The sequence below is a fragment of the Bombus affinis genome, chromosome 11 (genome assembly GCF_024516045.1).
Source record: "Bombus affinis isolate iyBomAffi1 chromosome 11, iyBomAffi1.2, whole genome shotgun sequence".
Taxonomy (NCBI): domain Eukaryota; kingdom Metazoa; phylum Arthropoda; class Insecta; order Hymenoptera; family Apidae; genus Bombus; species Bombus affinis.
Genome location: NC_066354.1, coordinates 12,008,727 through 12,033,243, shown reverse-complemented (window position 1 = coordinate 12,033,243; position 24,517 = coordinate 12,008,727). Strand labels below are relative to the sequence as shown.

The window sequence follows — 24,517 nt, the reverse complement described above, 5'->3', positions numbered from 1 at the left end:
AAACATACATTTCTGCTGACAACCCTAGTGGGGGTGAGTTACCCTTAGTGGGGGATCGAATCTAGAGGGGGAAGCCAGCCGTCAGGGCAACGCATGCCTTCTGATTCTGATATTTCAGTAGGCCGCGCGAGCTTATGCCGTGAATATGTTGTTGTAAAGTGGTTGTTCATCTCTCTCTCTCTCTCTTCCCTTTTTGTATCATCCGGTCTGTTTTCTTTTTTCTTGTAATATTCCTGTGCGTGATATTCTGTCCATGATTGTGCGATATATTTGTTGCGAATATATATTGTCGATACGAATGTGTGTTCCAAGGTACGTATGAACATGTAAAATTGAAAATGTATATATGTATACTGTATGTATGTATATCGCGTATATTGGCTTATCGTGTATATTATCGTAAATGGAAGATGATTGTTTAACATCGTAGGATACGAAATTCATGTACGTTTGAACATTTGACGAAAGGTTATGAATCGTAATTGACAAGAGAGAAATGTGATAGATTCCTACTCGCTGTAATTAATATCGTAATGTGTGTTTGCTTGTCTGATTAATTTAATACTGTAACAACGAATAATGACTTATTTAATGGAATGTAAATATCCAATAAGTACTTACCAGTGATTACCATTCTTGTATAAAGTCGTTAATGTTTAAATTGAACAACCCGAAGAAATTTATGAAGCGAATTGACATAACGAATTGATAAAGGTAATTTATCGTAGTGTTAACATTCTGCGAGAGTTAGAACAGAGATTAGGACGTATCGGATAGAGAAAAATTGACCGTAGAGAATAATGCAAACGATAAATCGATTCGTCGTTCAGTTTTCACTATTTTGTTAAGAGAATCGAGATCGATTGATTTCATTTATCGTTTAAATCATTTCTTCGTATACCTTTTACACGCTTCAATGGAAATAAATAGGCGTATATATGGATATGTCCCCGCGTACGATATATGTATAGATAAAGGCAGACACGTATATAGAGACTTGTGCGAAACGTACGTACGCGTATATAATATATGGATGGATACGGACAGGGTGTTTTTAGAAGCATTTAACCGCCAAAGTTGAGATTATAGCGAAGGTCGTAGATTGGTTGATTCATGATAGTGCAATCTGACATACGGCGGTGATTTTTTCGAGTTATTGATTATCGAATAGCCGTGTAACAAACTAAACGTTTCTGGAATATTGCACGCCACCGTTGTTTCTCGGTTATCCTGCTTTTCTTTTTTTTTTTTCCTTTTCTTTCTTTTTTCGCCTCGCCTACATTTTTTACCTCCTCTTACCTACAATATATACATTTCACGAAGCTTTCTATCCTGCAGTTATTTAAAAGGGAAAGAGAAAGTCCGTGTCTCCGTTTTCTCCTTTTCTTTTCTCGTTCTTTTTGTCCTTTTAACCGCCATGAACGGGGGAGACAATTTTTTCCATGACATTTTCACTGCACGAAATGTCAAAAGATAAGGTTATATCGGAGATTCGAGACGCGAGTTTGATTCACATAACGTGACTTTTCACGAAAGTATTCAAACCCTTAGCAGAGAAAACTTTTATATCGGTATATCATGCGTATTATATAAAGCTTTTTGAAATTTCGTTAACACTGTACTGTAATGGGACACGATTATCGTGATTACAATTGCGTACATAATTCGAAGACAATCCGAGAATGTATATAAAAGTTATAAGACATTTATCGTACACTTTATCGAGCATACACTTGATGGAAAAATTAATATAGACTATACAGCCTGACTAGTAGGCTTAAACATACACGGTTGGCGTTAAAGATGATCTCGTTAAATATTGTGACTTACTAATATAGCGAATAATCGACTGTTGAAATATTTTGACGATTTTTGCCAAGCGTATGCTTCGAACAAATACCTTATGATTTTTCTATTATTTTCAGGCTGGTTTCAAAGTTTGTCAATATAATCACGATAGCCGTATCCCGTTACGGTGTTTATGAGATTTAAAGATATTTCGTATACGTGTATATACATAAAAATCTTACTAATAAATGTTGGAACGCGAGTTCGATTTCGCGAGTCACCGTGTTTCGTTATTTCTTTGAACGTAAAATCGCGTGTTTGATATCCGAGTGTCAGGTAAAACGGCGCGATATATTATTATTCGAATTATCTTGTATATTTATTTACATATTACGGAAATGCTTAGTCGTTCATTTCGTGCGGAATCATGCACGAAACGTAATAAGGATTGTACACGGCATGAACGTAAAGGGAATAAAATTTATGACACGTGTGTGTACACACGCACACACACGCGCGCGCACACGCACGCGCACACGCGCGCGCATACAACAGGCTGGAAAGACACAGGTAGTAGTTGGTCTAATGGTATTTTAAAATTTCCTTTCCGCTGGAAATCGTTTCTTAATGTTGGCGCTTGATGACACTTTAAATCATAGAAAGTATTGTGCTTTGGGGAATTTTAGATTTCGATGTCCTATATGATAGGAAATAAACTAGATTCCAATGGGGAAAAAAAAAAAAAAAAAAAAATAAATAAATGATTTGAACATTGGATTTTTTGAAATATTAAACTTTTTCATTTTGTGTATACTATAAAGTATAGTAAATTTTAATGGAAGAGAATGGAACATGTTGAATAAAATATAGCAGATTCTAGTGGAAACGGTATTTACACGCTACACGCTTCGAACATTGTGTTTTGAAATAGTTTGAAGTCTTAATATTCTACGCGTTGTAAAGCGTGGTACGTTTTAGCGTAAGAAAGGTGTGCGATAGGTCGAATAAAATACAGAAGTTGTAGCGAAAAATGTAAATGGCTTAAACGTTGCATTTTCCGAAATTCTGAATTTTAATATTCCATGTGTTGTAAAGTACAATAAACTCGAATGAAAATGGCAGGATATCTTGAATGTTGCGTGTTGCGAAACTTTACGTTTTAGCGAAGTGTATTATATTTTAAGGAAAGACAAGATGTCCATTCAATTTTATCGTTGGAATTTATCGAAGCATCTATTTTCCGCTGTACTCGCTTGCAGGCCAAGTATGTATAATTGATTTTCGCCAAGACGATAGATGTACCGCGCGAATGTATTCTCACGTACGGTACTTTTGCTACGTCAAAGTTCGGTAACGATAAAAAGCGATAAAAATAATTTAAACGCTACATAAGTTTCTACATTTTTCGAACGCTTTTGTTACAAAGAAGCGATATATTGAATATCTATGAAACATGTATCGTTATTCGTCGTATTAAATGCCTATTAATGTAATTATTAAAGGCGTTGTGATATATAAATATCGATCGATATACTTATTTGGAAAAAAGGGCTGTCCCAAAGGAGGTAGGTAAAAGAATTTACGTCTCGTTTTATTTCGAAGAAACGAGGAGAACGTTAGCTCGAGTCTGCGGGCATGAAAGAAGAGTTTGGTCGGTATCTCGAATAGTTTCCGACGAAATGGCTTGTAACGCTTTACGCGACCTATTTTATTTTCATATCGGTGAAATATTTGATGCGTTATAAATTCTATTAATTCTATTTCTAATAATCGTCGTAATCATCGGTAGGTTACGTTTCTAATTATTCTAATAATTAGCCGATTAGCTACTTTGTTGGTGATTTCGTCGTTCGGTGGATGAAATTAGAAGAAATTAGCAACGTCTGGAAACGTTTATTCGTTAACGATATAAACGACAAAATCGTTCTCGTGTTTCTTCTTATTTTTCTTTTTTCCGATTCTTAATCAACGATACCGACTTTGATCGCGTTGGATCGGAAAAGGTAGGGAAGGGTGACCGAATCGTCGAAATTACGAAACCGATGGTTCGTTACCCGTTATTGCCCGTCTAATGAACGTGATGTATACAACATGTAAATGTATCGAGAGTATCTTTACGTTGATAAAAAGGATCGGAAACTATAAAATTTGAGAAAGTTTAATCGATTTAGTAAAATTTACGCGTTACATATATAACGTAGAATCGTAATTTTCTCTGAAAAAGCTGCAAATAGAGGAATTTCCGGAAAATCGGAATATATATCGAAGAAAGATGTATACGGTATTTGTTTTGTACGGCCATTCGAGTCATTTTCGTAGTATCATTGATACGTATTTGTCATCGGTATTGCAGGATTAACAGGGATAACGATAAAAGGAAAAAGGGAGAGAGAGAGAGAAAAAGAAAATAGAAAAGAAAGAAAGAAAGAAAGAAAGAAAGAAAGAAAAGAAAAAGATAAGGGACACGGTGGTAGTCGGGCAAATGAGTATTTCGTCGACGTAATGATAAATTCGCTGGTGCGTTCTCCTTACAGAGAAATTACCACCTCGAAAGCTTCGAACGATTTTCGTTTAATTTCTTATACTAACTATTTCGTAGTAATTCTTTTGGCTTTAGAAGATCGTCGATACAGCGAATATCGCGTAAGGTAGAAATGATTAAAAACATCAGGAATTGTTTCATCCGCTTAAACATCGGTCGCATTGCGCGGACACGTTTCTCCATAGAGATCGAACATTCGTATAAACAATTTAAATACAATTTGCTTCGATTTGACGCGTGCAACTACGTTTGACGTTTAGAATTTGTACGTTGATCGTGGTGTCGGGTAACGTTTGATACGGTTGAAACAGAAATTTAGGAGAAGCGCGAGTGAACGACGACGAGGAATAAGGACGCGGATCGTACGGGAATCGAGCGTAAAATCGATAGAAAAAGATGCTGCGAAGGGAACTGACTTCGTTCGTGGTAAAAGCGTGGAACTCCGAATCGGTCTGGTGATCCGTACAGTGACGATCGAAATATGCGATACGGAATGAGAAGCAACGGCATAGTTGGCGAATAGAGTAATATGCACATGCAAGCGTGGCGAAATGTTGGTCGAAGGAGGTTCCTAGAGAGGAAAAGTTGCGAACAAAGAAGAGATACGTTGCGGAGATGGTCGCCTCCTCAGTGACGAAGACAAGAGGCAGTCGGGAAACTTGAGGTGAGTTTTTAAAAACGATCCGATAGCTTTCGACCTGACGATATAGCGAGTAGACGCGTAAAGAGGATTTGCGTGTTAACGCGTTGACTGGCCATGGTGGTGGTGGTGGTGGTGGTGGGTGGGTGATCCAGGCTAAATCTTAGAACGATCGAAATAAAGCGAATCTCTTGGAGCAAGAAATTGTCGACGAGGTGAACGAGTCGGACAACATGGTCGAAGAAAAGGCGCTCAAACAGGATACTTTGTTGAAAAATTAAAGGTTACGGCGCGATGTATCTCGTTGCGGCTGTCGCGGGCAAATAAAATATATAAAATTCAATGGTGGCAGTCAACGCGTTAAGCGACGAAGAAATCTTTTTAATCTCGAAATGGAAGAATCGCAGAATCCTCGGATCTTGGAAATTTGTATCGGCGAATTTTTCGCTTTCCGCGATAACGCGATCTTGGAATTTCAAGATCTGTCGCTTTCGAGATCGAACGGTAACTCGATTAGAGTTACTCGCGATTATTTTCGCGACAACCTGAAGAAGCGAACCTCGAACGAACGAGAGAATCGTCGGTGTTTTCCAAACTGCTTCGGACACCGCGACCGAAGAACGGATTTAGAGATTTAAAGGAGGACGAAAACGGGCAGAGATTTAAAAGTTGAACGACGGCGCAGCATCGTGATATTCGGACCGAGACCGAGACCGAGACCGAGACCCAGACGGAAATACGCGTTTCAGCGGAATAGACGTTGGCAACGTTCGAGGGCGGAGAGCCTCGGTTCACCGAGGACGTGTTTCTCTTTGAAAGAAATTAGCAACGATACGTTTCAGGGCTCTTGGCCTCCTCTCGAGTGCACTAGAGCGCGGAGTGCGGAACACGAGGTATTCGGTTCTCGGCGTCCTACCGCTGTCCTTGTTAACGATACACTGGCGCCAACTACGCCTTTGTCACGGTCGAACGTTCCAAATTACGCGTTCCAAGTACTGGTAACGAAAGTTAAAGACCGCGATATTTTATCTCGCGAACAAATTTTCGCACGGAGCATCGTGACGTTACGCGAGTCGATCGACGCGTAGCAAACGTTGATTTTAATATCTTTCGATATTCTTCGGGAGTTTGTATATTTTCTTTTTTGCTGGTCGGTTGGTTTGTATTCTTATTCTTTGTTAGTTATATATAGTTATGTATAGTTACGTATGGAAAATTGTAGGAATTACGTAGTAAGTAGGTAGTCTATGGAGCTTTAAAGCGTAGGAAATGGAATGGAACGGGAGGCGGCGTTGAAATCAGCGCGAATCGAACGATCGGATAACGCGCGATCGTTGAAAAATTAAATAAAATATCGCGTTTAAATTTTCGTTGGAAAAGGCGAAGCGTTTAAATAGAGGACACGAACGAAGCGCAGCAATGAATTGGATGTTAACGGCGTCGTGTTAAAGGGCAATCGAGCTTGATTCGATCTTACAAAAATGTTACTTCCTCGTACAAATGAAATCAATGGCTGTTGATATACGATACGTTACGGTAAGTTGAGCTACGCGTGTACGGTCTAGGAAATAATTGCTAGGAAATAATACACGATAAGAGATGTTTCGCCCTCGCAATTGCCTTTGATCGTTGACTTTATAATATCGACTAGGAATAGGAAATTTCGATTCCATTCGATCGTTTGATCGCGCGATAGCGTAGACGTTTCGTTGAAATTTTGTATCGTTTGTCGCAAAGGAGAAATACACAACGAATGTTAACGTATGGAAATAACGAGTGATAGGGTAAGCGTTAAAGGTGTACAGGAAGGAAGTGCGTGCATGCCGCCTGCGAGTGCTCCATAAATATCGGAACCTGTCGATTGGTTATTATCAATTATCCACTCCAGCTCTTCGTCGACCAACTACGGGAACGATTCCCCTCTGTCTTTACACCTTTTATCCGCAAACTGTTCGAGTCGTGTTTTCTAAAAAAGCCTTATCAGTCGTCGGTTAGTTACAGCGGCCGGCGTTAGAAATGGCAGGCGAAGGTGTAAATGAAATTTACAGAAATTTCAAATTGCACCGCAATTGGTACGCAACGACCTACCAGGATTTCCATAAAGAGGATAGACCGGTCGCTTTATACGTAAAATATCGAGATATTATATTTTCGCCGTGGATCGTAAATTGCTCGGGACGAAATTGTTCGACGAAACGTCGCTTTTCGGGTTAATAAAGTAAAAGATCCGTTTGACTGGATACTTTAACCACGCCAACGACAAGTTAAAAGCTTTCTTCCTTGAGCAGATACGCTCTATCTATATTTCGCGTATCGTTTCAACGAATCGTACCTATCGTACCGCGAAGCAAAATCTCCAATTTCTCGAGTACGAACGTTGCCCGAGGTATAAACCGATTCGATCAAAGGGAAATCCCTTATGGCGAAAGGTGGTCCGCTTTATAATTAATTCGCTCGATTATCTTACTCGACTTACTTCTACTTACGCGTTAGGCGATCGAGTTGAGCTCGCGGTACGTATTTATTTCACGTATTTATTTCACGACCGTGTCGAGTTTAACAAACGCGAACGAACCAAGCTGTCTTGGAACGATTTCGTCGTTTAAAGCGAATTACTCGATTTCGCCGTCGATCGTTCGATCGTTCGATCGTTCGATCCCTCCGAACGTTTGAAATCTTTTCCGCCGAAGCAGCAACCATCGAACCACTGGGAATAACTTTATCTCCAACTAGCACGCGATCGGTATCAAGCGGTTTTGAAATTTGAAAAAGTTTTCTAACGGCAAGGAATTTCGAAATTCCCGTGCAATTCGCCAACTTGTACAAATCTATAAATAACGAGCTTTTTTCGAATCTCTTACGAATACCGTTCGTCAGCGGATTTCGTCCGCTCGAATTATCTTTCACGATCGATCGCGTTATTTCGACCGTTGTTTTAATGGATGTGTTGAAAACGTTTGTTTACGCGTTTGTTCGAGAGGGTAGGTGTTATCGGGCGTGGTAAGGATGAACTCGCGGCCGTGGGTAAGACGGAGATGACCACTAGATGCGTGCCTCGTCCTGAAGACGAAGACGAGGAGGACGAGGAAGAAGAGGAAGAAGAAGAAGAAGAAGAAGAAGAAGAAGAAGAAGAAGAAGAAAAAGAAGAAGAGGAGGAAGAAGAAGAAGAAGAAGAAGTAGAAGAAAAAGAAGAAGAAGAAGAAGAAGAAGAAGAAGAGGAGGAGGAAGAGGAGGAGGAAGTGGACAAGGAGGACTCGTTCGAGTCTGCGATATCACTGCCACTGATATCCTCTCTCTCTCTCTCTCTCGTCGCATCGATGCCGACCCCTGCGTCCATCGATAGAGGTAAATTTTCCTATCAATCGTCGTTTCAACTTTTTCGACAATTTCTCCCGCGGGAAGAAGAATTTTCGAATAAGCGAAACAAATCTTACAACTCGAAAACAAACGATGATCCGTCGTCGTATGTTTATCAAGCGCTTGCTTCGTTCGCGTTTGCGCGGTGTTTAAATTTGCCACGATCTTTTTCCAACGTTTCGCGTCGAACGTTCTCGTTTTTCGTTCAAAAACGTTCGAGAATGGTCGTACCGAACGTTAAGAGCAAATTAGATTCGACGACGTTCCACGAGTAAGATTTATTTCGACGAGTCCACGTTTTATTCTATATTTTCCACTTGCTTTTGCGCGTACCTCTATATTCTCTGACAACGTGACGCAATTTCTCGTTACACAGCTACCTTCTACCACGTTCCTAGAACAGAATTTTTCACCGCGTGTTTCCTCGAGTCGGCGTTATCGCGATTATCAAAGTACGAAAGGACGAAACGACGAAACGAAGGAAAGAATTTTTCTTCTCCTTTGCTTATTTTGCGTTATTAAGTAGCGCGTATGTAGAACAAGTTGGTCTCGTGTTATCAACGACTCGGGTTATAGAAGAAATAGGCTCGCTCTTACCGGTGGATTATTCTCGTAAATGTAAACGAGTAACAGGCGTATCGTTGATAAAGCAAAAGCCAGGATAACGTCTGTCTCCGACGCGTTAAAGGCTGTTTGCCATTCGAACGTAACGCTTCGCGTACAGACAGAAGGGATTCTTTTCGCGGAATAAAATCGGCCAAGCGAATCTTGACCTAATCGAATTGTTTACGCTCGAGGCCTTGACGCTCGCCAGACTACCGACGAAATTTCGGAAACGAGCTGTGGAATATACGCTCTCGTTACGAAACTTGTTTTCTCGCAACCTGGCTCGTATCTCTGCGTCGCTTTCATCGCCGCAAATTATTTTTCACGGGGAAATATCGCCGATATTTTACCGTGCTAACCGATCCAGACTATACCCTGCTATATCTGTGAGAAACGAACGAAAAACGACGAGGCATGTTTCGTCTAGTTCGGGCGACTTAAATCTCTTGAAATTCCGTCAGAAACGATCGTTGTCGTGTTATTTGTTCCAAGATACAACGTTCCAAGATACGAATGGAGATCGGACGACTAAGAAAAAGCACAGACACGTCGTTTAATTGCTTCTTTAATTCTTTCTTCTTTCTTCCTTTCCTTTGTCAATACCTTTGGCAATACACGGAGAAAGATCGAGATAATTAACAACGTGGAAAACGTGAAACGAAATTTTGTCGAAGGCAGGTCACTGTCCGTATAATAATCGCGTTGATCTTGCATAATCTCGATCGTTGGTTCGATGAAATATCGAATCGAAGGATAAGTGCGTGGCATTCGCGTTCGAAGGAAAAACGCGATTAAAATAATAGTTGGACGAATCGAGCAGCGTTCGGCTGTGATCGAACTTGTACGGTTACATCGAGGTGAATCCGAGCCGAAGGCCGCGGTCTAAATTCGTCTCGTTGAATTTCAACTCCTATTCCTCTGATGGATTCTACGCGTGACCTTGGATCATCGACGTTACAAACGGTTGCCTATCTAAGGCTAATTTTTTCGCTTCCGATTTCGCCGACGATTTATCGGTACCAAGTTGCATGAAATTTCGCGATTCTTGCTGACGGCTTTCGAAAATAACGACGAAACGCGGAAGAATAAAACGGGGGCTCGTTGAGCGTTCGCGAAGGAAGGAAATCGTATTTTCTGGACAATTTATTTCGAGCGTTTACCTCCGCGAAAACAAAATTCTCCAAGTACTCGAGACGTTTCGGTAGAAACTGTGAGAAAACAGCCGCACGATACATCCCGTGTTTTTCTTTTTACCCCTTTCTCCTCTTCTTCTCTTTCTTCCGGTCCGGTTTAATCGGCCTCTTTACCATCCTCCAGCAGTCGTCCAGCAGTTTAAGATTCGCCGGGCCAACTTTCCACTCGAAATAATTCGTTTTCTTTCTCCTTCTCGTACAAATGGTTTAGCTATAACGCGACGCTGCAGTCTTAACGGCGAACCTTGAGCTACTTTGAAGCGGCACCGGGTTCCATTCGCTGGCTATCTCCCCTCGAGTAAGAAAAAATTTCAGGGAGCACCGAAACTCTTTCGCGAAAGGGCTGTAGTACGGCTCTTCGCTTTCGCGTCGTCTTCGCCGAACGCCGAACCTTGTTTTTCTTCCTCTTCCCAATTCGATCTTGCTCGATGCTGTGATTGCTGGAACGGCGATTATGCCGTTCCATTGGCATAGCTATTGTACGTTTCGGTTGTACCGATGCGGTTAATTAATCAGCCTTTACGAGACATCGGATTTCGCTGAATTAAAAATACGCCGGACTTTGATCCAATGTTCGAAACGTTGTTCTCGCGAGTGATAGAAAGGTGTCCCTCGTCGTATCAAATTTCTCTCTAGACGCAAAATACGAGTTTGCTTACAAATGTCCGTAGCTCGATCGCGGAACGAGCAGCGAGACATTGAAATTGTTAAACGATATTAATTAAAGGCGTTGGCCGAATCGATGGATCGAGAATTCGGTTCAACGACGAACAAGGCTGATTATTTTGACGAGCCCGGCGTACAATGGTTCTCGTAGCAAGTTTTTTAATAGGTCAAGCGTCAACTACTAATTACACCGGATTCCATCCTCTACGAGGCCCCTGCCTCTTTGCTAAATATCAAACGTATCGTAGAATCATTTCCTCCTATATCGTAATTATCGACGAACGAGAAACGCACTCTGACGCTTTTTAAAGCGTTTTCGCGTTTTCGAATTTTCGAAAGTCGATTGCCCCGTGGCTTTGTCGAATTTCATACTTTTCGGAGAAGGGAACCTCTGTCTCTGGATCCGCTAAAGTTCAATCCAATTCGATCGGACGGTTGGAAAATTTTATTGGCGCAATTTGTCTTTCGAGTATCGTATTGCATTCGTTGTGGATTTTTTCGTTAATAACGAAAACGTACAACTAATACCTCTACGATTGTCCGATTGCATCGATTATTCGAGGTACAGCTCGAGGAGATTATCATTTCGTCGAGATCATCCTTCGGATCGATTACCGTCGTCTTTCGCGAGATAACTCTCTATTTGACGATTAACAGCTCGCACAACAAGTGGAAAGCGAAAAAGATCGGTGTTTTTACCGGTTTTTACCGGTTTTTACCGGAAGAAGCGATCGATTCTTGGAATGTTCGTTTAGGTGTGCGCGGCCCTCGCTCCGTTGATCAGTAATATCTCTATCCTTACGGAAGCATCGCGCGTATTAGAGCTAATCCAAAATTAACGTTCCAGCTACGTCTAAATAACCGATATGTACGCTTTCAACGAAACATCGATGTACACCGTCGCTGCTAGGTATTTATACGGGCACCTTGATCGATTTACGGTAAGATAATCGTTACGGTATACGTACCTATCTACGAATACCCATCGGACGAAACGTACGAAAGCTAAATGCCAGCTGTCTCCTTCTCGGATCGACGTATATGTGAAAAAAGAAAAAAGAAAAGAAAGAACATATTAATCGGAAACCTTACGGACGATACGTTAAAACCAAGCGTACGATTGGTCGAGGCGTTAATCTATTTCAACCGATTGATCGCATGGATAATTAATACAATCGATTATACGAATATACGTATCTGTAGCTCGAGACTCGAAAGAGCCGAGGATACAACTATAATCGTCGAGCATTTTGTCGCGCATTAGTCCTAGAAAATATACGTTATCGCGTGGCAAGGATGAAATATCCTCGGTCACTGTGAAGACGGTAAGCGGGCGTGCGTGGAAGAGGGGCGAGGCAGAAGGAAAAGGATTAAGAAGAAACGAAGGGGCGATCGTTCGATCGTGTTTGAAATGGTTGGCCGGGTGAAATACAAGAAGCGCAACGAGGCAGATGGTTAATTTCGATAAGGCGGTGAGCTTATTATCGAGTGGGTGGAGAACGGAAGGCGGCCGATGTAAGCACGTATCGTAGCTTTTGTGGCTGGCAGAATGGATTCCATAATGAGATGCCGTGTAAACTGGGACATCTAATTATACTCGAGTGCACACCACTCCAGAAACGTTCGGTCGTCCCTGGAGCTCGAGCCTGGCTCCTGTCGAAACGATAACGAATATTCAAGGATCACCCGACAACCAAGCATCGCGATACTCGACGATCGTGATTTACCCACTCCGGTCGCTTTAGTTTCGACGATCTCGCTCGCGATCGTATCGCTAAATCGAAAGTCTATGGCGCCTCGTTTCGACCTAGGTAGTACATTTTTTTCACTTTCGTTTTATAGAGAATCGAGAAACGGAGACGTTACGATTCGATGTCTCTGCTCGATTTCGGCGACTTAAACGTCGAAGGACGATCGCGTTTCACGATACGAGAAAGTAGGTGAACCGGTGGTGTTCGATACGAAGACCTCGTAACTCTCCGCGATATACGTATGGATGAGAATCGTCCGGTGTCGATGGTAGCGAGATGGAAATACCGGTATTACGAGCAAGTCTGAATACGAGCCATCGTGTTACGTTGGCAACCGTTTTTCTATATTTTATCAGCGAGAACGAAATCGCGTCCATAGAGGTAGATTTTGTCGGGTCAGGTTAACTGGAAAATTGGATTCTAGCGACCAAGTTTGCAAAAACGAGAAAAAACAGATTGCACCGCGTTATCGTTTCGCGTATAGTCGTTGCGAAAGTTCGGCATTGAGCCTTTCGAGTCGGTGGCTGGGAAAAGCTACCGATCCGACCAGTCATCGGTTTCTCTCGATCGTGGAGAATTGGAAACGTTGCTGAAATATCGCTATCGGTTATCGGGCGTTCGAAACGTGAAAAGAATGAACCAGGTTGGAAGAGTAGCGACGAAAGCGACAGAGAGCGTAAACGATACCGAGAAGGATCCGGTCACCGGAAGTACGATCAGTCCCGAGTATGAGCTTTTCAAGCACCATCCTCTCTCTCTCTCTCTCAGTCACTCTCTCACTCTCTCAACCATAATGACTCCTATTTTCTTCCGTCTCTCATTCGCTCGTTACTCTTCGCCATTTTATATCGATCCACGATCGCTCGGTTCCAAAGGTTTCTTCTTTTTCAAACGGAACGGATATTCGTAGTCGAAATCAATCTCTTTTTACCTGTAAAAGAAATTTACAAGAAGAAACGTACAAAAGGGATATCAGATGTACGATCGATACCGGTAAAGATCGATATCTTTGTATTCGTACGCGATTCCACGAAACGCGTAAAAGCGCCGTTAAAACGTTCAGCGAATCGATCTACCAAGAAAATATAGAAATCCTGCTATCGATCGCATCTATGCGTCATCGCCTGTCGAAGCGTAAAGAAATTACCGCTAATGGATTAGAAACTTCGAAAGGAGTCAAAACGGTAGTGTTGCGCGCAAGTTTCCGAAGCAAGGCGCGAATAATCGTCAACAGCCTGGCGACGTCCAATTGATAAGTTGTCGTACTAACCGGCAGCAGCGACAACGAACGACGGTCCATTAAGTAATTAGATTATACGTATTTTCGCTGTGATCGTTTCGTGGTAAATATCTAGGAAGGCGAAACAGGACGATTTTCGTAGCGAGCGGAGCGACCGGTCAACGTAAATAACGATAGGTGGCGAAAGAGCGTGGCGGAATTTCTTCGCGGTTTTAACCGAAAATCGCAACGCCCCGCTTCTTTCTATTTGCCGCGAGGTGCGCGGGGAGTGCACATCGTACTATCGAAACGGCGACGAGAAAAGGCAGAAGCAACAGTGAGCCGGCCGTGAGCTTTGACCCGGTGACCCGTAGTGCGTGGGCTGGAAAGAGGGCATGGAGCAACGGGAGGGGTTCTTTCTCCTCTCGCAGCCTGCAATCGATACCTGGCTCCCCTGCCAGCTCAACCACCCCGACGAGTTCTCCTCCGTCTACCCTCTCTACCCCAAGTTGAAATGCCTTCGACCGCCTACCTGCCCCATATCGATTCCCCTCCGACACGACCCCTTTTGTCCATCGCGCAGAAAACGACGATTTCTTTCTCCGTTGCTTTACCAATTGCTCGGTCCTTGCTACTTTGGTCAAGGGACGCGACGCTATCGTTACGTACATCGGTGTATAGAAACGTGGCGCGATCATACCGATCCTTATTCGAAACGATGCCAACGATCGGCGTTACGTACGAAGAATAAATGATTTTTCCCATTCACTGCCAATTCTCTCGGTCGTCGGTCGTAGTAGAAAAGGAACGATATTTTTATAGATTCGGCTACAGGATGATTCGCGTTCGCATCGTTTACCTTTTTACGTTCGTCGCGATGTCGCCCGGTCTCGATCTCCGGATATCATCGTCCGCTTGTCGACGTCTACGTCCACGTTTACGCAAACGCGTTATCTATGTAGAATCTTGTACCTTTCGAATCTATTCAATTTCGTTTTTTCTTCTTCTTCTTCTTTCTTTTTTTTTTTTTTTTTTTTTTTATCAGCGAGAGCTTCGTAAACGATAACGTAAAACGTTACGTTCGAGCTAGTCGTAACAAAATCTATGCCGAGTATGTACGAAGTTTCTTGCTCGTACGGGATCTAGAGCCCTTCTGTTTCTCGTAAATCGGTCGAATATCGTGTTTCGACGGTGGAAACGCAAGTACGTATACCGTTGATTTTATAATTAAGACCGTAACTATATTCGTTCGTCCCATCGACCATAATTCGATCACGAGTATATCTACCGCGTCTGGAACGGTCGCGTACCGCCGATGCCGGGTCAATTTCATGAATCGAGTTTGCCAGAGTTGTTGGACGTGTACGTGTTGCGTCGGTTGTCAATTTGTCCGTCTTTCCGCTGGATAGACGCGAATTTCATTCGTATATACGTCCGCGGTTGGAAAGTGAGATGCGTCGATGGTTGTTCCGAAGAAGCTACCCACCCGCCTTTGCTACCACGTACTACGTTCCCAGAGAAATATAATATGAAATACGTAGGTTCGACTTACGGGATGAACGCTGTTTCGCTCTCGGCGATGAGATTCGTCGATCGAAAGGACGATTTATCCATCTCGGACTTGTCCATCTTGCTTATTCGCGAGAAAATAATGCACCGTCCGACCGGACGTTCGATTCCGATGATCGCAGTCCGTTTCGATTACGCGGCACGTTGCGTTCGTTCGTTTCCACCGATCGGCGACAGGATACTACACAGCCTCGGTGATATTTTACTCTGCGAGGTGCGATAATCGTTTTTATAGAAACGATCTTTTCGAACAAAGTTTGACGATTTTTCTTTTACGTTGCTTTTCAACGCGACCATAGACCGTAGGTTGTACGGTCGTTGGACGTACAATATCATAGCGATTATGATAAGAGTATTTATACCGCGTGAAATCCAGCCAGTTCGATAACTACGATTTGTGCTACTTTCCGCCAAACGGTACCAAATACCGTGTTTGAAAAAGCGACGTGCGGTTGAAACGGAAATAACGCGTGCTCGTATACGCGTTGCTTGTTTTGCGTATCGATATCGATGTTACATTCCGCGTCGATCGAATTCGTCTTGTCTGTACTAACGCGATAACGCGAAATAATAATAAACTCGATATTATCCCGAATTACTTTTAAATTCTGCGAAATAAGCCTTTTAACTTTTTATTGCTCGATTCTCCTCCACTGATCGTCCTTTCTATCTTTCTTGTTTCTCCCCTCTCTTTCTCTTTTCTTTTTTTTTCTTTTTTTTTTCAGAATTTTGTCAAAATTATCGGATAATCGAGAGCACGGAACTTTTCGTTCATTCCAATCGAACGAAACGTTTCGCGAATTTAGTTTACGTTTAAATCGCGTAACGTCGGAGAGAAAGTAAACGACGTAGCAGCGTAAGTTAAAGGCTGGCGATGCAAGTCCAAGCGCAAGTAATGCAGGCACTTGCGATTAAGTCAGATACAGATTTTCCTAACAGATTTTCCCTATGAAAGATACCGTGCTGTACGTTTAACGAGACGAGTTCGAGTTGGAGTTTCTCTCGTCGAAGGAAAGAAAGAACACGATGAAAAAGGACTGAACGAATTCTTCGTGGCTGCCAAAGTTGTGCAGTCTAGTTTCCCCTTTTAGCTGCTGGCGATTCGTTTTTCACGACGAAAAAAAAACAAGTTTCCGATGGAAGGTGTAGCGATTCAAAGATTTCGTATCGACGGCTGTTTTCATGAATTTTTTTAGTAGAACTTTCCTTAAAGAGACGAAAGTAATTACCTCGAAGCAACGAAGCCTAGCTCGATCAATTTTCTACCTTTTCTTCGAAGCACGAGAATCGAACAGCGAATTGCTATTACGAACGAGATGTAATAGCGTACAAAATAGGGTAGTTCAAATGGTCGATAATTTGGACGATCGACGCTTAGCGGAGACTCGATTCTTTCTTCTATGGTAGTAAAACGCGGTAAAATCGTCGAAGAGACGATTGCTTGTTATCGATATGCCAACGGTAAATAGGTTTAAAGCTGTCGGAGGATTTCGTAAGGTAGGATCCTCGAGGGTTACCGCACGCACAGCAGCCACAGGTTGTCGTGCCCGTTCGCTTAAATCGACCTATTAACCCGGTTATTCGATGCTTCCTAGGCGAAATCTCGGAATTTCGGCCGAGTTTTCGACCGCCAATTCCGTTTCCTTTCTTTTCTTCTCTCTTTCGACCGGCCGTATTTTTCCTATCCGCAAACTGGAAACTCGGTCGGTTTCCTCTTTCGCTTGTTTCCGGTTTGCTTCTTTTTCTCCCCTTTCGCGAGTAATTATTCGGTCCCGTAATCCGACCGATCGGCGAACGTGGGTTGGCGTACAATTTTTTATCAAAACAAACATTCTCGTATCGGACGATCGTAATAATAGCTGAAAGAACGCGATGAATTATGGATGGGAATAAATAACAAATTGTTCTTGAACGATTCCACGTTATCGAGTTATTTCTGGATGAAATCTTTACCAGATGTTTCATCTTTGTTTTCGCACGTTTATATAGCGTAGCCTGTGTGCGTGTTTTGTACAGCGATGTCTGTGCGCGTCTGTAGAGTCGTTTTGAAAATCGGCCTCTCGCCAATAGGTCTGTGCGTGGAACGGCGAAACGTTATCAGCGACAGGACTTATCGAGACGTCGTAAGACAGGCTCCATCGATTCTCTCGGCTTGAAATCAATATCCAGAACCTTGGCGCGTGTGGTTCGAGTAGAATGCCGGTATGGCCGAGCCGAGCCGAGTCGGACCACTCGCCGCTTTTCAAGTAATAATTTCAATAAAGAAAGCGAAATTTTCCATTCGTATTTCCGTACGCAACCTATTCAAATAATAAAGCAATAGGTGGAATGTTGTTTTTCGTTGCGTTTAGAAACGATGTAAGAGACCGCGAACGTGGCCATTTTTAAACCTTCTTATCGTTATTCGTAACGAAGGGAGTCGATCGTAAAGCGATTTCACGGCCGAAAGCTTTCGTAGGATACAAAGCCTGCTAAAAAACGTGTCGCCTTCTCCGTTTTCTATCGTCGTTTCGCCAGCCTTGTTATCTGTTCTCTGTTGTCGAGGTAGCGGCTCTCGATCCACTGCCACTCTATAGGACACCACTCGTTGAAAGTTCCGCGTTATCGATTATCACTGGAATTCGATAGCCGCGACTTTTCCCAACCAGTACCACGTGGTCACGATGCTTTTGCTTCGATTCGCGACAACCAGCCACGTCCGGTAGATGGAAAATTTATTTTCCGTCGTTGTTTCAAGGAATGCCGTCGAACTCGATGGTTCGTCACCGTTTTAACGATTAATTCTCTCCTCGTATTTTCTTATCGTACAAATCGTTTTGCCCGATAACTCGTTTCGCCCGTGAAAAATGTCCTTTACGAATAAACTGTCTACGTTATCGTGGATGTTCGATTGACAAAGAAAAATTATTTATCGCGTCTTTCTAAAAATATTCTCCGGAACGATGTCACTTTTGTTGGGATTTATTTTCAAGCGAGCATGTCCGTACATCTCGTCTAACTATGCTCGCGCGACCATTCGTACGCGGAGAACCGTGCGAAAGCCCGGTACTATTCCTTTTCATCGGACAAATCCGACTTTATGGCAAAATGCCGTCCTAGTTTTATGTATTTTCAAACGACAAACGACGTATAGTAATTCTATTCGTAACGTAGATAATTTCGCTATGCTTGTATAATTTTTCTCTCCGCTCGTACGTTTGCGACCGAGTCTTTTACGATTTAATCGTTTTCGTTTAAAGATAAATCTTTTGCCAAATTATTCTCTGTACGATAGATTCGATAAGAATCTGATAATTCGTAATTAAGCGTTCTTAAGACGGAAAGAAAGTACATTTTTTTTTTTTTTTTTTTTTAAATAAGACGACGTGTCTAGAAATTCTAGAAAATGTAGAAGCGCTCGGTCTTCGAGCACGGAAAATCTATATGTAAATTAAAAAAGCGAATTAATTGTTTCAGGTCAATTTGCAAAAGCTTTGTACGCCGCGATAAAAGAAGGTATTAATTCCACACGGTGTACGTTCGTTTGGTTAAATATAAAAGTAACATAGAGGAAAAAGTCGGCTAATGTCTGTTGCGAAGAAAATTCTTGGAGAACGTTCGACTTTGAATTGTCGGATTCCTGTCGGGCGTATCGTTGATCGATCACGCTCTTAAATTCGTAGGCTATTCTACGTATAAAGTCACGGAGGCCTCAACGAGCAAAGAAAATATTTCATAAGAATCGAGAGTTGTACGTGTGTGCGCAGATATGGGGAGTGTCGTAGGCAGCAACGTGAACGCGAGCAACGCGACGACGAGGAGGATGGACTCGACGACGTTCCTGCCGGAAGCGACGTCGACCCTCAGCGAGCGGGAGCAACTGAAAATCGAATTTTACAAAACTTACGATGTCATGACGGGGGTCAGAATCGCGGCGACTCTCGGTGGTTTTTTCGGTCTTATGATCCTTCTGCTTGTTTATAAAAGCAGGTGAGTCTTTTTTCTCTCTCCGCTGTTATCCTTTTTTTACCGCGTTGTTACACGCCAAGTTTTAGAGTTCGAACTCACTCGGGGCAAATTGTTCGAGTTTCAGCACGGAATATCGTAGAAATTTGCGAAAATTGCCGTCCGCGAGTTTCCACGAAATCTCCTTTTATCAGCTTTTACAGATGTTTAAACATCTACGAAGCTCGATCGGAGTTGCGCTTTCCAACATATACATATACATATACATATGCATAGACATATATATGTGTATGTATATATAGGTGGCAACATTTTCGAAAACGTTTAGCCCGACTTTCAGGCAAGTCGCGTTTAACGCGTTTTAACGTCGGATTTTTTGATCGAACGTTTCTAAAAATATTTCTAGCAATTTCGAAGAAAAGAAACGCCGTGTTCCGACGGGGATGAGAGGTTCGCGATCGAATACGACGTAGTCGCGTAAAAGTACGCGAGCAAAGTTGTTTTTATATAGACAGAAAGGGTGTAAATGAGAGAAGAAGGGTAAAAGGAGGGTATGTGGGATAGGTGTAAATCGAGCAAGCAGTTGGAGGATCCAAGACTGACCGCAGCCGCAGCCGCAGCGGTAGCCGAAGCAGAAGCCGAAGAAAGGGCCCTCGCAGCCGCTCTCGAGGCCATTTCCAGATTACCACCTAGACCGGATCACGGCCCTAGAAGATCTCTTTGCGTCGAGGTCGGTCTACTCGTTCCTCGAATTAAACCGATCTTTATCGATGATATTTGTAATCGTAACGATCCGTAATAAACGTAATCCGGCGATTATAAGCTCGTCGTAATTCCCTATAATCCGAGATTACGCCGAATTATAGGTGTAATTATACTTTTTAATTATATCGAATCGATATCCTTCGCATTCCGCGATAAGTCAGAGGACGGATACTTTGCTTCTGGTCGCCAGAATATATTTGGATATAATCCGATAAGATGGAGAAAACAAGCGTATATGTCCGATTTTTAAGATACAAAATTTCTCAAGTCACGGGATAATTGGCGATTTAGTCTGCGGATAAAAGATCTCGAATATATCGGGCGAATCGGGCGAAAGAAAGAACGATGATAACACGACGACGACGTATTACGGTTAAAGGTGTCGCGATCTCATTTGCCAAAAATCGGGCCCCGTTTTGCGTCGGTTGGCGGTGGCTACGAGGCTCTGTTGACACCACCGACGAAGCAGCCGAATTTGCCGCTTCCCGAGGAACAAAGAAGATGCAGTTCGGTGACGTGTAGCAGCACCGGCAGTAGTTACCTCGAGAGAAGGGGGTCTGCGATGCCGGTACCATGTTTGCCGCTTCACCCTACGCTTTCCGCGAAATACGCTGCCCACGACGAACCCTGGGATCTCTATTATCCCATCGATATTCAGGTAATTTCAGCTAGTTCCGCCAACGAACAGTTTGTTCGAATCTTAACGTTTCGTCCGCTGACGCGAGATTTCCGCTTCGATTCGCAGCGTGAAATTATTACGCCGTGCGAGAATTCCAATAATACATGGACATACGATAACGCGTTACTGTAATTTGAAAGGAAGGAAGAAGCGCGTGGTTCGTTGTCCGTGTAAGTCGTTCGATCGTATTTATTTGTAGGTAATTCAACCGACCCCGGAGCTTTCGCCGTGCACGAGCGAAGCAGGTCTTTACGCGAACGAGGCGATGATCACGGCGACTAGCGGCAAAAGAGCACCGTTGGCTTCCATGGGCAGTGTCGATCCTCCGGAACCAGACTCAAGGTTGTTAACTTGTTAACGTAGAAACTTGTATAAATAATTTGAAAATATCGTTGCAACGCGTCGGATAAACGAATAATATTTTGCCACGCTTTTTCCGGCTTTTTGTTTACGAAAATATTTTTACACCCGTGACTCGTCGATGCGCAAGGTATTCTCGAATTTTGATATTCTCAAGGTAATAAGCGAAAATTGATCGAACGATATAAATTTAACGACGCATGGATCCGTTTAATCGGTATGTAACCTCGTAGTCGTCGTATACGCGCGCGCATCTTTTTTTCTTCCTCGACGATTTCATCCTCTATCCGTTCCCTTTCCGATCGATCCGAATTTTAACGCTCGTTCCGTTTGTACGTTCGTAGCTTGAATAATTCGAGGTCGCTTGGTTCCGACTCGGTCTTCCTAAGAAACGACGAGCAAGAAGAGTGTCTCGACACGGAGGATGATGTATCCGGGTTCTCGACCGACTCCGAAGCACCCGGGCCAAGTTGTCGACGGTTTCTTCGGGTACCCTCGAAAAAGAAGAAAACGGTCGAGAAATGGGATGGTTGCTCCGGATGTGTCCCTAGACGGCGGCCCGAAGGCAAACCTTGTCAAGCTTGTCGTAGTATTAGCGCGGCTGTTGAAACTTCTAGGTATACCTAGTCGAACGATCGTTTCTTCGTTGCTTCTAAACGTCGGTGACTCTCCGTCTTTACCACTGCGCTCTTAACCGAATCAAACTAAAATTAACAAATTTTAATACCATATACCAAGACGAATATGCCTTCTATACGGCGGTATACGGTGTTCAAACCGGTTACGGTTACGATTACGGTTACGATTACGGTTACGGTTACGGTTACGGTTACCGTTTAATTGGGTCGGCTCTACCTATTTGATCGCACGATTACGCCGAATCGAGGAAATTCCGTGCGCGTTAATAACGAAAATCAATTTTTTCGCGATAAAACGACAAAATGCTCGAGAACAGTCCCTCGAGACGTTGTCATTCTTCGAAACTTTTATCGTTCTTTCGTCCTTTCTACTGGCGCGTATATCGTTATTTATAAATACAAGATAGATACACCTTTTATATCGTCGTCCATCGCAAAATTATTTATCCGTTTTTCGCTTTTCCAATCGCTTTTTTCTAATCGGTTTCCAACTTTCGTGTTTACTTCAAACTTATTTACATGAAATGACTTTGGGAAAAGCTGTCGTTACGAATATATCAACAGGTCTCAGGCCGTCTCTACGAGCACCAGCAGCCAAAGTAGCGCCGGTTCTCCACCGTGTTCTCCAGCCATCGAGCTCAGGCATAGACCACCGCCGGCGCCGTTACCAACCAGTCCACCGGCCTGGTCGCAAGAAACGCTCTTTTAGTTCTCTAAAGATTCGCCGGAACGTTCTCACAAACGGTCAGTAATCGCACAAAGGTATCCCTTCGGTGGGAGACACGGGACGAAGAAAACGGAGAGCGGACACGATGACTTCCGATCTGAGTGACTTTGTTCAAGTTGGAATTCTTCGTTGGAATCGGTCGAATGGAACTAGAGAAGAGTTATTTAAACCGTTATACGACGAAAATGTCTACGAAGAATATAAGACTCGAAGGGAATGGACGTATAGAAGTAGGAAAAGGAAGAACACGAACGGACGATGTTTGAAAAGAAAAAAAAAAAAAATGGAAAATTTGGGAAAACGTTAGGCTGTAAGAAGCACGAAGAAGAGTACGAGAATTGTAGACGTTACAGGCAAAGAGGGGAATACGGACGAGTCCGAGAAAATGTAATTAGGTGTAGAAAATAATAGGAAAAAATATAAATATCTAAACATTATCGAAGCGAATAGGTAGAAGGAAGGGGATGCGCGACAAATTATATCTAGTTTTCGTTTAAGGCTAAAACGAGCAAAGATGCGGGTTTTATGGAAAAAAGAGAAAAAGCGAAGAACAGAGTCAACGATCGATATATCGATCAAGTTATGAAATAAAAAATAAAGGAGAATATCAACAGGCACTTGTATAGTAACGTTTAAGCTTAACGTACGAATAAAGAAACAGAAGCAAATACTAACAGACTAATTAATCGTTAAACGAACTGTTGTAAAAAGAGGAGAATGCGTAGCGTACTATAGATATATATTGTAAATAAGAAGGAGAAAAAAGAAAACGAAGGAAAGAACTCGAATTCGTTCTTTTCGTATCGAAGAAAAGGGAAAAAAAGAGAAAAGAAAAAGAAGCAGAGCGAAGAATCACGTTTGTATCGCGTTAGAGAGAAAAAATCAAAACTTTTAAAAAGACGTTGTTGATTTAGTTGTGCGTGGAAAAAAACGTGAAAAGTACTTCTCGTCGATCATTTTTTGTTTTATTTTTTAATACTTGTCTATATTATATATCATATATATATATATATACACATATTGTATTATATTATACATACATACATACATACATATATATATATATGTGTGTGTGTGTGTGTGTGTGTGTGTACGTGCGATATAAGCAATTACAAATAAAAGTATAAGAGTTAAATTAATCGAAAGGTTGAAGGGGAAATGACGATCGATACATCTTTTCCTTTAAATCGAATAATTACGTTACTCTCGTTATGATATTGCGTTCTAAAATGGGGAAATAAAATTGTTACGAAGCAAATAATCATCCAACTCGAATCGATTTATACGGTTTTGTTATTTTGTGCCAATCAAAAACGAAAAATCGTGCCGCCAAACGAGCCCCGTTCGTTTCGATCGAAACGAAAAGTGCCCGGGCACTTTCGAAACTTCTTTTAACGCCCTCTTTTCTCATACTTAATCGTGCTTGATCGATTAATTAACGACGCTTTGACGACTGCCAATTCAGAAGCAGAAATCCTTCGTGTATGTATGCGCGTCTGTGACTTGTGACGAGTATGAGCGCGTACGAATGCATGAAATGCACGGAATGCATGGAATGCATGCAATCGTGTATAGAAAACTAGAAAAATCAGAGCCAAGTATTAACGATGTTGTACATTTTTCCATCGATCGGGACGCGTTTATAATCTTTTATCTTTGCCTTTAGATGCAAAAATACGACGTTCTACGTTTTACTTTCTTCTTCGTCTTTCATTTTTTTTTCCTTTTCTTTTTTCCTTTCAAGAATTGTTGTTTCATCGTTGTTGGTCGAGTTGCTCGATCTTGTCGTCTCAAGATACGATCCGTTCGTATTATTCGACCGTTTGTTTATTTGTTAATTATTCGTTGGCGTTACCTTATTGTTTTATACTATATTATGTATCGGCAGTTTGATATTAACGATCGATGTTGTTCTTATTCGTAAGTTTTATCAAGGACTTTAGACGATAAAGCAATGATATAAACGCGAAACCGACTACATGTTTAGTAATTACGTTACAACGCGAAACTTGTGTTGGTGCCTTTCCGCCGGGTCTTCTTCCATTGTCGTTTAGATAGTACCGTCGCGCAAA

The 24,517-nt window shown here is 42.3% G+C and overlaps 1 protein-coding gene across 10 annotated transcripts; it reads left to right on the top strand.

Moving 5' to 3' along the window:
• Nucleotides 1-115: 115 nt before the first annotated feature.
• Nucleotides 116-22,736, top strand: LOC126922139 (homeobox protein prospero-like). Of its 10 annotated transcripts, none has more exons than XM_050734437.1 (11): nucleotides 117-312; nucleotides 4,323-4,436; nucleotides 4,642-4,994; nucleotides 7,956-8,315; nucleotides 18,788-18,826; nucleotides 19,078-19,300; nucleotides 19,841-20,006; nucleotides 20,421-20,699; nucleotides 20,920-21,062; nucleotides 21,425-21,697; nucleotides 22,283-22,736. In XM_050734437.1, exons 4-11 carry the CDS (start codon nucleotides 8,006-8,008, stop codon nucleotides 22,425-22,427), a joined length of 1,578 nt encoding a protein of 525 aa, XP_050590394.1. In that variant the 5' UTR covers nucleotides 117-312; nucleotides 4,323-4,436; nucleotides 4,642-4,994; nucleotides 7,956-8,005; the 3' UTR covers nucleotides 22,428-22,736. The 10 variants fall into 10 exon arrangements, with proteins under 10 accessions (XP_050590387.1, XP_050590394.1, XP_050590393.1 ...); XM_050734436.1 differs by lacking the exon at nucleotides 4,323-4,436 and adding an exon at nucleotides 4,142-4,305; XM_050734434.1 differs by having other exon boundaries at nucleotides 4,142-4,436.
• Nucleotides 22,737-24,517: the final 1,781 nt, after the last annotated feature.

Bases quoted from the DNA above. Each gene is read 5' to 3' on its own strand.
- LOC126922139 (XM_050734430.1), top strand. From the start codon at position 8,006: ATGACCACTAGATGCGTGCCTCGTCCTGAAGACGAAGACGAGGAGGAC. The intron at 18,827-19,077 runs GTATTAATTCCA...GTGTGTGCGCAG, and splicing joins GTACGCCGCGATAAAAGAAG to ATATGGGGAGTGTCGTAGGC. The intron at 21,063-21,424 runs GTTGTTAACTTG...GTACGTTCGTAG, and splicing joins CCTCCGGAACCAGACTCAAG to CTTGAATAATTCGAGGTCGC.